The sequence below is a fragment of the Martes martes genome, assembly GCF_963455335.1.
Source record: "Martes martes genome assembly, chromosome: 17".
NCBI classification, from domain to species: domain Eukaryota; kingdom Metazoa; phylum Chordata; class Mammalia; order Carnivora; family Mustelidae; genus Martes; species Martes martes.
Window position 1 is genome coordinate 9,930,589 of NC_137905.1, and position 15,803 is coordinate 9,946,391.

Genomic DNA, 15,803 nt, shown 5'->3' on the forward strand with positions numbered 1-15,803 from the left:
ACTCTGACATTGACTTGTATGAACACTGATTTATATTCACCCTTTTGAAACAAACTCAGACTGAATGCCTTATCAAGATCATCTGCTTGCCCAAAATGTTACCCCAAGTGATAGAAACTGGGAGGATGGTTTAGAGTCCACTTCCATTGCCTACTTGAACAGGCTTGACATTGTCACAGTTCCCCCATGGTTGCCAAAGATGTAGGATCTGAGTCAGCTTTTTGAGTTCTGTTCACAATTTCCACTACTTCCTGGCGTGTGATGTGGGGCAAATTAGCACATCTCTCTTTTTTCAGTTTGTTCTTCTTTCTGTGAAGTGAAATAAATCTAGAGCCTAATTCCCAGGGTTGCTCTGGAGATTAATGAGAATTACGTAAAATTTGGCACAGTACCTGGAGTATGCCTAGGTTTTACTACCATTAATGTCTACTAATTTCATTAGTGCCATAATCTTTGCAGGGATTCTAACTGTGATGGAATAGGGGATTGCCAGGGTCAACCAAAAACAATTGTAGGTACAACTTTCTTTTTAATATTATCCTCTTCCCTCCAGACTTAATTCTTTATTATCATGTAAAATTATTCTCCTAAGACATTTAATCACCAGTTTAGTCAGATCCAGGGTATTTCCTCCCCCAAATTGTGCAAAGTTTGATATAAACCAAAATAATTTGAATAACTAACCAACATCCAAATACATCCGCATCAGTCAGAACTCAGGCTTTATTATTGTGCAGTGAAAAAAACTAAAACTTAATTCCAAGCACATGTAATTGAAGTTTGCAGAGAAAGATATTGTTCATAAAACATATTCAATATTTAAAGGAAAAAATGACATTTATTTGAAGAACAGAATATACTTAGAATTGTTGGCTTATAAAAAGCCCATTTCCCCCAAGTCTAAGCTTTGTAATTTCATATTAGGCAATGAAGTTATTTTATATGATCTAAAACTATTTAATGGAAATAGCATTTGACAGAGTAAAATGTTACATAGATGTATGACTCCAAAATAGTAGTATTTAAATCCAATGATCAACCTCCGAAGGTAGATTGCCCCAATACACTTTAATATATGCTTGTTTAGACATACATAAGTATATAAATGTAGAAAAGGAAACTGACATATATAATATCAACCCTCAGTTTCATCCAGGAGGATTAGGGTACTAAAGCCAGGGAAAAGTAAACATATTTTTTCTCTACTTTATTTTGCTATACAGTCGCCTTAAGGTTACCCGTTCAAGTCAGGAATCATAATGTAATTCTGGGACTAGAAATTGACCAAATATGCTCCTTTATCATTTCCTTTCAGAACTTGTCTAAGCATTTTCAAAATCAGGGCATGTATATGGTGGAGGAAGAGGGTCATGAAGAAAAAGTGAAATCAGAACATTTCTGAGACATCCATGTTCTGATGTGGCAACAAGATGCAGCTCCCACCAGGGGATGCGGCAACTCGGAAAAGTTTATGGGCTAGCAAGGTGCCAGGACTGGGATGGAACAGATGGGGCATCAGACTGAGAGATTTCTGGATTTTATCACACCCAGACTCTCTGATTGAGAGAATTCTCATCAATCAAATATATACTAAACTTTCAAGAGAAAATTGTCCAGGCAACTGTTGTGTTTTTAACATAGACCTCCTTTCTATACAAGGGAAAGTGGGAAGGGTTTGATAGCCCATTTTGCAGAAGACACATTAACAGTGTGCACATAGCTGGATCATTATTTTCTGATCTCATAAACCCCACGGAGGGCAAAATCACAATGAAATGTGGTAACAAAACTGGCTGACTGCTGTATTCTCATGGACACAGATGCCCGTGTGACAATTCTGACTTACTCTTGCAAACCATCAGCCTATAAATCGTGACTGATCTTGCATTTTTGAGAAGGCCCTATTGAGGGATGATAAATTCGCATATGTACCTCTTGCTACTACGACAGACCTCATCACTCCATTTGCCCTGAGATGACTGGGAGAACAGGGCACAGTTTTCTCGCTTACCACCGTTGGGCTGTGCATGGTCCCAGTTGAGGAAGGAGATGGTGACTCCATGGACATCAACAAACTTTCCCTCTGTGACCATGTCATTGATGCCTAACCAAAAGTCATTGACACCTGGCAGGCTTCTTTTACCGTAGTCTCGGAGGGCATTGATTTCGTCGGAGTTTCTGGGGATAACCAAGGTTCCTCCCTTGGAGATGCAGTCTTCATTGGCTTCATGGAAGTGCTTCAAGCCTTCTGAAGCAAGGTAGCATTTCCTGTGAACTTTTGTGCCTCGGAGACAGACTGTAAAGATGTGAAATTTGATATAATAAGATGCCTTTTGAGTGTTCCACATCCAGGATTGGACTTGAAAAATAGCAGTTAATATTTGTGGAATGAATGATGTGTCATCATAATGATGAGTTAATATTTATGGAGATTTTGTATGTGTCAGACCCTGTGCCAAGCACTTTATGATGATGAACTCATGTAATAATCACAGCAATCACATGAAGTGAGATTTTATTACTCCCACCTTTCCATATCAAGATAGTGAGGCTTACAGAAGTTGTTGCTTGCAATGACTTAATGTATAAAAACATAAGTTCCGGGGCACCTGGGTGGCTCAGTGGGTTAAAGCCTCTGCCTTCGGCTCAGGTCATGATCCCAGGGTCCTGGGATTGAGCCCCGCATTGGGCTCTCTGCTCAGCAGGGAGCCTGCTTCCTCCTCTCTCTCTGCCTGCCTCTCTGCCTACTTGTGATCTCTGTCTGTCAAATAAATAAATAAAATCTTTAAAAAAAAAAAACATAAGTTCCGTAACATAACATATAAGATCATAACTATACAAACCCAGGTCTGTCTCACCCTTAAACCATTTCTTGGCCTCGTGCTGCTCTGATATACACATGCTTATTAGTTTGCACAGCTCTATTGTGTGCTGTTTCCTTGGAACTTTTGGAACTGGGTGGTATTTCATAATTAGTTAACAAACTAACACAACTCAGACAAAAGTCTGAGTTGACATATAGAACAACAGTAGTTTTGCTATCCAAATAACTGAGCCCTGGTAATTCTGTTCGGGTTATCCAGGATAAACCAAACATAAAGATAGTTTTAGGGTGAAGCATTGGAGAACCAGGGTCTGACATTTGTTAGGTTTGTAATTGTTGGAGAAAATACTTAATTTTTCTGTGCCTCATCTGTAAAATGAAGATAGTCATAATGGCACCTGTCTCATAAGTTGTTGGAGGACTAATGTGTTCATGTTTGTAGAGTATTTATAGTGCCAAACAGTGGGTAAAGCGTTAATAAAACTCTTGCCTTCTACATGGGCATTTGATCTTCCTTTAGCTTCTGAATTCTGTTCCTAGAAAGCTGATAAAGGGAATATGTCAACAGTATTACTAGGCAAAATTGTTTATGGTAAAAAAACGACCTTGAACTGATAACATAAGCTGGCCTGGGAGTTATAAATCCTTAATGGAAGGCTGTAACTTTAGTCTTCCCTGAAAGGGGTAACTCATAATTGGACAGGTCTCTTGCAGGACCCATGAAGTTCTGCTTTTGGAGTTGCTATGTAAGGTATTGGATCCTGGGGGTATAAGCCTTGTGGGCAAGGGCTATTCTTGAACCCATTCAGTATAGCTGTATTTTCCTTACCCCTGGGATCCAAGGAGGGTCGCTCCTGGACAACAGGTGTAGAAGGCATAGCTTGCTGGGAGCTCTACCCCTGTGTAAAGAGGAATGCCAAGTTGTGGTTCTAACCAGTGGCCTTCCGTTTGCATCTGGTCCTCCATGTGGCCAGAGTGAGTCCTGTGATCCTGCGTTTAGTTGAACCTCAGCAGATCTCCCAGTAGGCACTTAGTAAACATCTAATGAATGCTAATTATTTTCGCCAATCAGTATTTGCTTCAATTCTGTTTCTTTGCCTATTAGAGAAGAATTATGGACAAATTTTTAAAATGCATTGTTGAAATGTGTATTTGTATTTCTATACTATCCATATATAGGAGAAGGGAGGAAAATCAAGCTGATTTCCCCAAACAGTTGTCTTCCCAGCTTTTGAGTCCTCTCTCTTGAACACCTCTCTGGGTTGTCAATGTCTCTTTTAAAAGTGTCACCTAGAATTTGACATGTACCCTAGGTATGGTTTGAATTTCTGGCAAATCATGATTTCCTGTCTCTTTTGAGATGAAGCATTGATGAGTCGGGTCTTACCTGTCTGTAGGGCTTGCATTTCCTTCAGGGCATTGACTTCTCTCCAGAGCTTTTCAACTTGAGTCTTCAGGTCTCCATCCTTTTCTGGGGATATTTTAGGGTGGGGTAGGGTAGGAGGAATGAAAAGCATATGATTAAAATAAGATAAAAATAAAATTAAAGCTTTGGAACCCAGAATCTAAGGTGAGGGTGGTTTTGATGAAACTGAGCCAAGTGTACATGAGAATTAATGCATGAAAATAAGTTGGCCATGAAGATTCGTAAGAGCTTGGTTGTGGTAATAATACTAGATGATCCTTCTGTGAGAGAGGGCTGCTATGCCTCTCCCCCATCCTGTGGGACTCTCCCTCCATCAGATGTCAGACTTACTGACTTTCAGAGCATCTTAGACCAAGGTATGTCATCTCAGGATGCATTTCTTTGGGTTCCTCCTGCCTGGAACAAACATTCTTGCTCCAGTACTTGTCCATCTCCTCACTGAGCTGAAATATCTTTTCTAGAATCCTTTTCTGGTTATCATCTCTATACTAGCATCTGTCTGACTAATCTCTTTTCTTTGAACCTTTACTTTTCTTCAGAGCACTTTTCTCTATAGTTATTTTTACTTACTTAATTTTGGGTGTCTTACTGTCCATGGTGCTCCTGATGCTTAACACAATGCTTGGCACATAATAGCTGTTCATAATGTTTGTTGAATGAATGAACAAGATTCTAGGACTGATGGGGTCTGCCTTAGAAATAGGCAGTTCGAACTCTTTGGAGGCAAGAATTGTATAAATTGTAATAAATAACAAAAAGAAAAAATACTAAGAACCATCATACACTGTGTACCAGGCGCTTAATTCTTTCAGTATTCCTGTGAAATAGACACCATTACTGTCCTCAGTTCACAGAAGAAATAGAGGCACAGGAATTAACCTGCTTTAGGCCAGCCAGTGAATAAGGTGCAGTCAGGATTTGAATCTGTCTTACTCCAAGTCTGTGCTCTTCACATCCTTCTGATCTGCTCCTGCACAGTAATTGCCTGATCCCTAGCACATGGCCTTGGACTGAGAAGATGCTTAAAGCTTGGTATGAACTGTCACCACCTCCTCCTTACATAGATGCCATATGGGGAATCTGTGTTCTATCCTGGATTTTTCAGGAGAGTCCTAAACCCACACATGCTGATTTATCATCCTCTTAAACATAAGCTTTGCAAGCCAGGTGTTTCCACATTGAGTTAGGAAAGCCTTCTGGGTTCGCAGGAGTGGACCCCATCTGTGTTTCATGTGATATTGCACATCATTTCTGAAAGCATCCAGTAGCTCAGCTCAGAAATACAGTACCCCAAGAATTTTCTCAAAGAGACCATTCAGTCCAGAATAAATTTAAGGGTACATTCAGAATGCAAAACCATCAACTGTTGGAGGCCAGGCTCACCAAGACCACTGAAGACTTTCTTCCAAGTTTCAAGTTGTCAGCCATACAAATGTCATCCCCCTTCTCTCTCAGCTTCCTGCTCCATTCCATATAAATATGTGGCCTCTACAGGGAAGCTGTAACATTGTAATTAACATGAAGACATGAATAATACTAGGCTCCTGGGAGATCATTATGGGAATCATTATCCAGGTGACTTGGCTTCTCCTTCTAACCTTTGTGACAAATGTGGATGTGTTTTGTCTACAATGAATACAGGAACTATTTCAATGTAAAATTGAATTTTATTTGTTTCTGCAACATATAATTTATTGAGACCTATGAATTAAATACCAGGGAAATTTTGTTTTTTATTTAAGTAAGTCCCTTGTTTGTCATTTTGAGTAAAACAAAAACTCCCTCTCATTTTATTACTGTTTTTCTCCAGAAGTAGCTTCCGTGTAGAAATGCAGAATTAATTCTGGAAAATCACCAGTAAACCTATGGAATATATATACCTCCACCTCATGAACAATCAAAGAAATGTCAACCTTCTTAACAATCAAAGAAACACAAATTAAAAGAGAGGCATTTTGCTTTTTGGTGAGGTTGACTGCGCTTAAGCTGTGATATAATGTTAAGTTGTCAAGGTGTGTGGGAATGGCCATATACTGACGATGGGAGCAGTGTAGGTTGACGCTATTATTTTGGGAGACAGTTGGAAAGTGTGATGAACCTGCAGTTTTCTAGAGGAGTGTCTTAACTGAGGCAGTGGATCAAAAACAAAATAGATGGGAAGCCACACAGAAGTTCACCAGGAGGGGCGCCTGGGTGGCTCAGTGGTTAAAGCCTCTGCCTTCAGCTCAGATCATGATCTCAGGGTACTGGTATCAAGCCCTGCATCGGGCTCCCTGCTCAGCGGGGAGCCTGCTTCCCCGATCTCTCTCTCTGCCTGCCTCTCTGCCTACTTGTGATCTTTGTCTGTCAAATAAATAAATAAAATCTTAAAAAAAAAAAAAAGTTCACCAGGAGACAACAGATGACGTGAATCATGACCCATCTGTGCAGTGGAATATTATGCAGCCTCTAGAAGGACCTATGCATCCCTTATGTTGATAGTTATCCAAGATTTGGTAGATGAAATAAATTAATAGGCAGTCCTTATTTGGCTAAAAATAGAAGGTTTTAATTGTGCATTAGAACGACTCTGGGAATGTTATTTCCCAATAAGTAATAGTGGGTAATTCTGTGAAGAGGTTTGAGAGAGAAAAAAAAAACAGCCTTCACTTTTGATTTCATAAAGTTGGGTATACTCCCCAGGTACTTAAAATGTTTTCAAATTGTATGTGTTAGTGGAGAGAGAAGTGTTTGGTAAGTTTAGGCTTACTGTTTCACTTACTGCTGTAGAATCTGCTTTCTGGACTTCATAGCAAAAACTCACAAAAATTCCTTTGGGAGGATGATGCTGAAGAGGTGTGCACAGTCAGTTAAAAGGCAAACAGGGAAAAGCATGTGTGCACACTTGCGTGTGGTTGGGGATGGGGTGAGGGGAGATCTACATGACCTGAACCAAATGATCTCAGAAACATCCCCACAGCATACACACACATCCACATGTTCACACCCCTCCCCACATCCCTGCTGGGTGGTCACCGCTTTGCCACTGCTTCCCAGCGGTAAGGAGATGTTGACACCAAAAATACACCCACCCTATCGTCACACAGTATCTCCTACCTCCCTCTCTCCCCTGCCCTCATCTTCACCGGTATACTTTATCACTCCTGAGAAGTATTTTAATCTTCCATTTAAAAGAGGTAACAGGAAAGTTTAATATCATATAAGGGAAAAGATTCCACTGAAGAAACCTTGCATCAGACTGAAATCATAGAAATAAATATCCCCTTTGCAGGGCACTTTATAGTATCCAAAACACAACACCCAAGACAAGCCTTCTTTTACCCACCACCCATCTGTGTGTGTCAAGTCTGGCTTGCACTTTGTTGGTATGTTTCCTGTGCTTTGTTACTACTGAAGTGAAATCGATAAGGAAGTAGTGTCATAATATTGACCTTGAAATACGCTGATACGAAAATGAAAATGACTCGGAGGATGAGATAAAACATCACTCTTTGTCTCCCTTGATGCTTTTTCCCTCATGCTGTGCTTCCAGCATATTGCAAATAAATTGCTCTTATCTTTGTTCTTGGCAAGATTTTTTTTTTAAAGATTTACTTACTTGAGAGAAAAAGAGAGTGAGCAGGGGGAGAGGCAGAGAGAGAGAGAGAATGTCAAGCCGACTCCCGCTGAGTGCAGAGCCCAAAGCAAGGCTCATTCTCATGACCCTGAGATCATGACCTGAGCTGAAATCAAGAGATGATCACTTAACTGACTGAGCCCCCCAGGAACCCCTGTTTTTTTCTCTTTTCCCTCTTAACCCAGTTCAAGCCACCCAGACTTTAGGATTACTTAGAGAATCAGTTTTGCATTAAAATATTTTTGAATGCTATATGACTTTGCATAATGACATATCTTTAAGTTTAAAAACAGGTTCAATTTCTCTCTGACATGAGAAAACATAAATGTGTAGGATAGACTGTCTTTATATTGTCAAGGGTATGAAAATATATCTGCGTGATAACCGGTGAGAAAATGGTCTAACTTTGACTATACTTTTAATAAGATTATAGTTATCTTACAAATATATTTGAACAGTTATACAGTACCTAGGAATGAAACAGTATATTCTAATTACTGTCAGTCTATTCTACTTGATCCCTGGTTCATAATAACCAGATATCCACCTATCCAGGTTAACTTGCTCTGAAGAACATTCTGCATGGCTAAGCTCACTTGACAAAGGATATACAATACAGAATTTTTTTCTATTAAAAAAAGGACCTACGCGTGATTCCTTTAAATATCACAGTGTTCCAGAAAATTAAAAGGTCCCTCAGTCCCCTGAACTGCCATATCCGCATGATAGCATGGTGCTATCACCAGAGACAGTTGTGCTGGAGGAGTCTGGAAATGAACATTGCCTAGTCCCTCCCCACACTGCGCACGCCTAGAATTTTGCTGGCCTGAAAAGCCCCATTACCTTTCACTCGGCGTTTGCTGTGCTTCTTGGCTTTAAATTTGGACATGTGGCTGGTGGTCTGGTCCAGGAGTAAGGTGATAACCAGGATGTAAATTACAAGTCCATTCTTTGCCATGGCTCTTGGTCAGGTCTGGTGCCCACTTTGCCAGCTCCTGTGAAGTCGCGGAGAGCAAGAAGGCTGCACAGCCTCATCTTGCCCTGGAGCGCTTGGGGCCAGCTTTATAAAAGTGCGTGTGAAGCTTGGCTGGACTCCTGCTGACGAGATGTTTGGATTCCTCGGCGGCCCACAGCATGAGGTGGCCCCTTGTTCTTGTGTCTCATGTTAGACTGCTCTTGTTTTTAATGTTCCTATTACATTCTCTACTTCACTTGCCTTTTCAGAGTAAATCAGAGTTAACTAAGGGATCAAGGCCTTTGCCTGCTTTCTTCTTCTTCTTTCTTAAAGTCCAGGAGGTTTGGAGTCTCTCTGTGAAGACCCCAGTATTTAAGCCCTTGATTTGGAGCTCTGAAGTTCACTTAATGATCTGGGAAATTTAGTCCCATTTTCAGGGCAAATAAATAAATAAAACACACCCCCCCCAAAGTAGGAAAGCTCCTGCCTGCATATGAGTGTATGAGTGTGTGTGTGTGTGTGATATGCCAGAGTCTACACACACTCAAGGGTCTACACAGCTCAAGTGAAACTTGGGAATGGTTTGCTCACAGAGTATAACAGGGATGGCCAAAGGGATGGTCCATGTTCAGACAGAAAGCTTTCTTTTAGGATTTTGTGAATTCATCAGGAGTTACATTTTTGGGAAACACACCTTAGAATGAAAAGAAAATTAAGGTGATTAATTATTTCTGTAAGAATTAATGTAAAACATTAGCTCCAGCTGTTTTGCAGATCCCCGTCACCCAACACTTTCTGCCTTGAAATTACCCCAAACACTTAAAAAATACTTTGAAAGAGAATATAGAAATAACAGAAGAATAGAATGAAAGACTTAGTATAATTATTCTTACCTTAACAATGGGCTTTTTAGGACAAGTACTAGGAACCAGATAGGCTTTTGTATCAAAAGCAAGGGACGTCCATTATCTTTCTTTTTCTTTTTGAGACAACATAAGATCAAGGGCCGATTGATTCCCTCTGGATCTTGGAAAACCACAGTCTAATCTGTCTTCATTGCCTTCCTGTGAGAGCCTCTTTGTACCCTACCCACGTATTAACACTGAAACAAGACCACTGATAGAGACAAGTCTGACATGATTTAGCAATGTAAATGTGAAATAAAGAATAAAGAGTTTACTTATAATGCAGACTCCTTGTACTGATTAGGCAGTCTGTGAGTAGGCACTTCACAGCATCGTGGAAACAAGCTGAGCTGGGTTCAGGTTTGTATTTCACCCAGTTATCTACTGTGTGCTGTTGGGCAAGTCACCGAACCTGTCTGGGCCTGTTCTCACACAGAGCTAGGAATGCCTACTTCATGGGGTTGCTGGAAAGAGTAAATGAAGTAATAGCTCTAGGCCCTTAGCACAATGCCTGGTGCTTAATGATAGGAATAGTAACAGCATCTGTAAAATCCTTACCGTCGATTATAATAGTATGTACACGTCATTCCATGGAGCACCAGATCTGTTTATTCTTCACAGCAAGCCTATGGGATAAATATTCTCTCCGTTTACAGATGATCCAACCTGAGCCTCAAGAAAGTGAAGCGTACTTGTTCATCCCTCAAATTCCAGTGGAACCGGAGTAGAATTTAAAATCTAGTTTTAAATGACCCTGGAAGACCTCTCCTTTGACCTGGCCTGTGAAAAGTATGCTTTGATTGGAATAGGGAGAAGGATCAGTGCTTTATAACTGATCTTACGATTGATTGGAAATACTTTCTGCCAGCTTCTCAAATCCTTTCCTCTGAGAAGAGATTCTGAGTTACAGGATAGTCGTGGAAAGCTAATGATTTCTCTTGGATCTTTGATCTGTGCTATGTTCTAACTAGATTTGTAAAAAAAGGCTGTCTTTTTTCTTCAAAATAAATCTATATTTTTTTAGGCTCTTTCTCCTTTCCAGGAAGCCTCTGACACTTTTTGGATTTGTTTTCTTTTAGCCAGATTCTAAAACCTATGGTTTCTTCCTTTAAATTAAAAGACTTTATTTTTTAGAAAAGTTTTAGGTTTCTAGAAAACTTGAGCAGAAAGTTTGGAGAGACTGCCTTTCTCCCTCCCCAGTTTCTCCTATTATTAGCATCCCGCAAAAAACCAAAAACCCAAGAAAAAATCTTGCATGTGTGTGGTATATTTGTTATAATTGATGAATGAATATTGATCTGTTACTCTCAGCTAAAGCCTATAGTTTACATTAGGGCCCACTGTTTGTGTTGTACAGCTCCGTGGTTCTTAGCAAATAATTGTATAATGTCATGTACCCACTGTTACAGTGGCATCCGGAAGAGTTCTGCTGAAGTCCGTGCTTTTAGTTCTAATTAAATATTGGAGGATTCGTTTCTTCCCCAGCTGTATTGCCTGATACCCCTCAGGACTGTCTCCTAGCTGCTCTAACCTGTTACTCTCTCCCTAGATGATCTTCCTTCTTCTCATGGCTTCACAGTCTCTGTCTGGGACTCTTTCACATTTACCTCTCAGTTTGGGTCTCCTCCTTCAGAATCACAGTTCCAGCTGCCCATGTGACTCTTCCATGTGGATGTCTCAGAGACATTTCAAACTCGTGATGGTTAAAGCAAAATTCTGGATTCTTTCCCCATTAACATCCCCTGAATTTCAGAAAGCCTGTTCTTCCTGACTCTTCTCCGGTGCTGTTATTGTCCCCAACCCACTCAGGGGTTGGAATAATCCAATAATGGAAAGCTAGGAATGATCTTTGTGCTTTGCCCACCCCCCGCCAGACCTTTGCCGGCAACACCCTTCCTTGCAACCTTGTCAGTAGAAATGTGTGGTTTCTACTTCTATGTAGATGGTTCCTCTTTCTTGCCATCACCCCATCTGAAGTCACCAAGAGCTCTTGTCCCGGCCCAGCTCAGCCACTCTGCTCCTGCCCAGCTTAAGTGAATGTTCCACACATCACTAATGGGATCGTTACTCTCTGACTTAACACCTTCTAATCTTTCCATTGTACATAAGATGAAATCTGGACTTCTTTCTTTGTTTTCTGAGGACCTCCTACCTGGTGAAACCCACCTGGTTCTTCCTGGTGACTTCTTCCCTTCATGGAGACCCTTTGCCAACTTTGAGTCATATTTCTGTCTTTTCATCCCCACTGTGTTTTCCACATGCGTTTTTCCTGTCTCTATACTGTAACCCCTTCCCAAATTCAGACTCTTGGCATGAGTCCAAGAGTGCTACTTTGTGTACGACCAACTCTTTCTTGTCCTCCAGAACTGCACTTGAAGATCACCTTCTCACACGTCTTCTCTATCTGCATAATGTAGCAAGGTCCTTCTCTGTCTTCTCCAAGAAGGTACCCTGCTTCTTTTATAGCCCTTTCATGGTTTGGTACTCTTTTAAAAAATGAATTGATGCACTTAATTCGCTGGTTGGACGTCAGTCTCTCTGGCTGGGCTGTAAGCCCCCAGAGGGCAGGAGCCGTGTTGGGTTAGCTCAGCTGTGCATGCAGTACAGTGCTTGGAAGAGTGTTTGCTCAATAACTATTAACTAATGTGTGGCAGGACGGTCTTGCTTTTGCTTCCCTCCTTTCCAACCTCTGCTCTGAGACTCCAGCAATAAGGCACTTGACCAAGGAAATAGCAACTCAGCTCTTGGAAGAGTAAAGAGACAGACTCATTTGGCATAATAACACTTGATGTCATGCTAGGAGACCATCCGGCTCAGGACTGGGGAGAGGCAAACTGCCTTGCAGGTGCTTGGCCCTGAGGTCAGACAAGGATGGAGCTCTCCTTTAACTTTTCTTCCTCCTGTTGAGATTCCAAGTTCAGTTCATCCTCCTTTAGGGAAAAACCACTGGAAACTAAATAACTACAGGATTGGCTAGAAGAAGATGAGAGTTGGATCTGAGAATATTCTTAAGGTAAGGATTTTTGTCCCTGTCTCAAATGCTGATTGACATCAGACATGGCCTTCACCCCCAGAACCTAAGTAGGGGTAGCAGGGGGGAAAATGGCAATGATCTGGGGAAAAAATCACATCAAGAACTACACACACATCGAAGGTAATGGGGGCGGGTGGCCCTGAACCCACCTTGTCCTTGGGGAAGGCAGGCCTCACTCAGTTTTCTTGGAGGCTAAACAATCCGTTTTTTGTGGAGCGGGATGATGTCACCAGCTTGTCTCCTGGGCTGGACCAGGGCTTCTGAAAGGACTATTTAAGAAGAAGTACACATTTATAGCCAGGGAATAGGAACCATAAAAATACTGCCTTTAGTTGGAAAGCGTTTTGGTGAGGATTTACAAACTGTCACCAGAGTTTAAATTTCCCTAATAAATTGCTGTTTACAACACGTCTCCTGACCACCCTGTGTAATTGATGTGTTTATTCCACTGGTTGCTATTTTAAAGTTGCTCTAAGCTGCTGTTTTCCAGAGTGTCTAACCAACAAATCCATCGTCTTCCTTGCTGTTTGTCTGTTAATCTTCAAGGCTGAAATCTTTGAAGGCTGTGTTCAGAGATTCAAGGGCAGCATTTAGGGGAAGCGGTAGGGCTGAAGTTGGATATAGCAGAGATGAGGTTGAAATGCCTGAAGGAAAGATCGGTTATGGTGTCTGTGCAAGTTGTCTCATTTTTACTTAGGGCTATTACTTGTAGCTGTGTCTGGCAAAGGTGTCTGGGAGTTTGAAGAGACAGCTGAGGACAGGGTTTAGGAAGAGAGTTAAGAGCCCTGCTAAGATTGGGCAGCACTGAATATACATAAAGAGCAAGAACTCCCATTAAAATCTCAGATCTGTTACTTTTTAATTGTATGATATGATCAGACTTTGCCGTTTCTCCTGACTGCGGTTTCCTGATCTGTCTTACGGAATGTTGAGAAACCTACAGCATGTGTGTAAAATGCGAGCCGCAGCTTAGCGTAGGCTTCCCTAAAGACCCATCACATAGATGTATGAGGCATCATGTCTCCGTAAGGTCCTCACACTCATCCTTGCCCTGACCTCAGCCCACAGATTTGACCCCATTTGAACCCACACTGGACATACTTTATCATAAAACGTCTCAACCTTTTTTTTACTTATTTTATATATTTGTATCTCTCACATTTTTTTACCTTGGTCATGTTTCTTTCCCTGTTCTCTGCTGATTTCCTAGACCAAAACTGTCCAGTAGAACTGCTCAATAGGCACATGTGGCTAACAGCTGCCATATTGGATAGCACAATTTTAGTGCCTCACGAAATGAGTAATGTGGACATTTAATAAATGTCTATTACATGAAGTGGTTCAACCAAGAGAATTTGGAGTAAAGAGAATGGAGGTTTAGATCCAATTAATCTCATTGTAACAGTTGTGCTGGGATTTTTCTTGTAAATCCTATAAGGAAGGCATTGTTCTAGAGAGAGAAGGTGGACCTATCCTTAGGGAGTGAAGTGAGCTTTCTAAGAATCTTCATCTTCTAAGTATTAGTCAAACTTGGTCTCCTCAAGAGGCACCCAGGTGGCTCAGATGGCTAAGGATCTGCCTTTGGCTCAGGTCACAATTCTGGCGTCCTGGGATTGATCCCGCACACTGGGCTCCTTGCTCAGCAGGGAGTCTGCTTTTCCCTCTCCCTCTGCCCACTCCCCCCACCCCCGGGCGCTCACTTGCTCACTCTCTCAAGTAAATAAAATCTTCAGGACAGTATCTGTTGATACTATTTCTACCATTGCTCTAATTTCTTTGGGTTTTCCCTGATACTACAACAACCTCTGCCTGAGATTCTTGGGTTCTGCTCTAGGCCTGTGGTAGCTCCTTCTCTGAGCTAGTTTCTAGTGTGTGATCTCAGCTGGAACCAGCTCCCTTCCCTCTTCTGGGACTGAGTGTTCTTCTGGCTCCATCCCATTCTGCCTTCTCATGAGCCCTTCCAGACAGTGGCTAAGACCAGTGCATCCTCGGCCCTAACCTGAGTCCTCACCTCCCACAGCAACACACAGTATATTAGAAAGTACACAAATGACACCAAACTGGGGCTGAATCATGGCTCTTTCATTTACCGGCTGTGTGACTGGGGCAAGCTCACTAATCTCTCTCAGCCTCACATTCCTATAAATTGGGGATCATAATGACCATCTGCCACCATTGTTGGGAAGATTAAAAAGATTCCCTAAAAACAGTCAATATAGTGGCTGATACATAATAGATATTTCCTATGAGCACTTTCTATTGATACATCAGTTCTTGTTACCACCATCACTGTTAAAATGTCCTAGCGCTTACTGACTTCAATCTGAAGTCGTTCCCTGCAGCCACCCAGTCTGCCCCCTTATAGTTATCCCTTTGTCCCATCCTCTAAAGCACCCACTATAGTGAACAGTTCTTTTTTTTTTTTTTTTTAAGGAAAGCAAACATTCCATTGGTCTGTTTTTCCTAGGTGTACCAACGTTTCAAATTTATTGTGAGTTTTGCCTGGCCCTGCTGCCAAGATGGTCCAAGAATATAAATAAGTCAGTATTCGCCTCCCTTCTCCTGGGATCAAGGGCAGCCCTCAGTGGAAAATCTTCCTAATTCCCCTCTGAAGGCCTCCCAAGGTTGGACCTGGTGGAAACAGTTTTCAGCCTTCAGGTAACTACAACGAGGTCGTTGTTCTTCCTTAGAATTCAAAGACTTGCGGACTCTCTGTATTTAGAGCAAGGTGACTGCAGATTGCAGAATGAAACATTGAGAAAATCTACCTTTCTGGGTATTAACTAATTTTCCAACTTTTAAGTCCATGACCATTTCACTGTGGAAATTTAGTGATAGAACTAAAGCCATCTTGTGTTCCCCTTGAGCTCGGTTAAACAGTCAGTCTATTCTGTTCGGTTTAAATGGGATAAAAAGGGATTGCCTTTTGGTCCTTTCTCCAGAAAGTGCTTCCTAAGGCTGAGACCCTGCATGGCTGAGCTGAAGAAATTGTCCTTGATGGGTTAGACCAAGGAAATTATGTCTACAATATGTGTTACTCATA

General features: G+C 41.4%; 1 protein-coding gene across 1 annotated transcript; it reads right to left on the minus strand.

Annotated features, from left to right (window-relative positions):
- Positions 1–1,901: 1,901 nt before the first annotated feature.
- Positions 1,902–8,824, minus strand: CLEC3A (C-type lectin domain family 3 member A; the record flags this gene model as incomplete). Its single annotated transcript, XM_080828805.1, has 3 exons — positions 1,902–2,296; positions 4,212–4,295; positions 8,710–8,824. 3 exons carry the CDS (start codon positions 8,822–8,824, stop codon positions 1,902–1,904), a joined length of 594 nt encoding a protein of 197 aa, XP_080684931.1.
- Between the last annotated feature and the right edge of the window lie 6,979 nt (positions 8,825–15,803).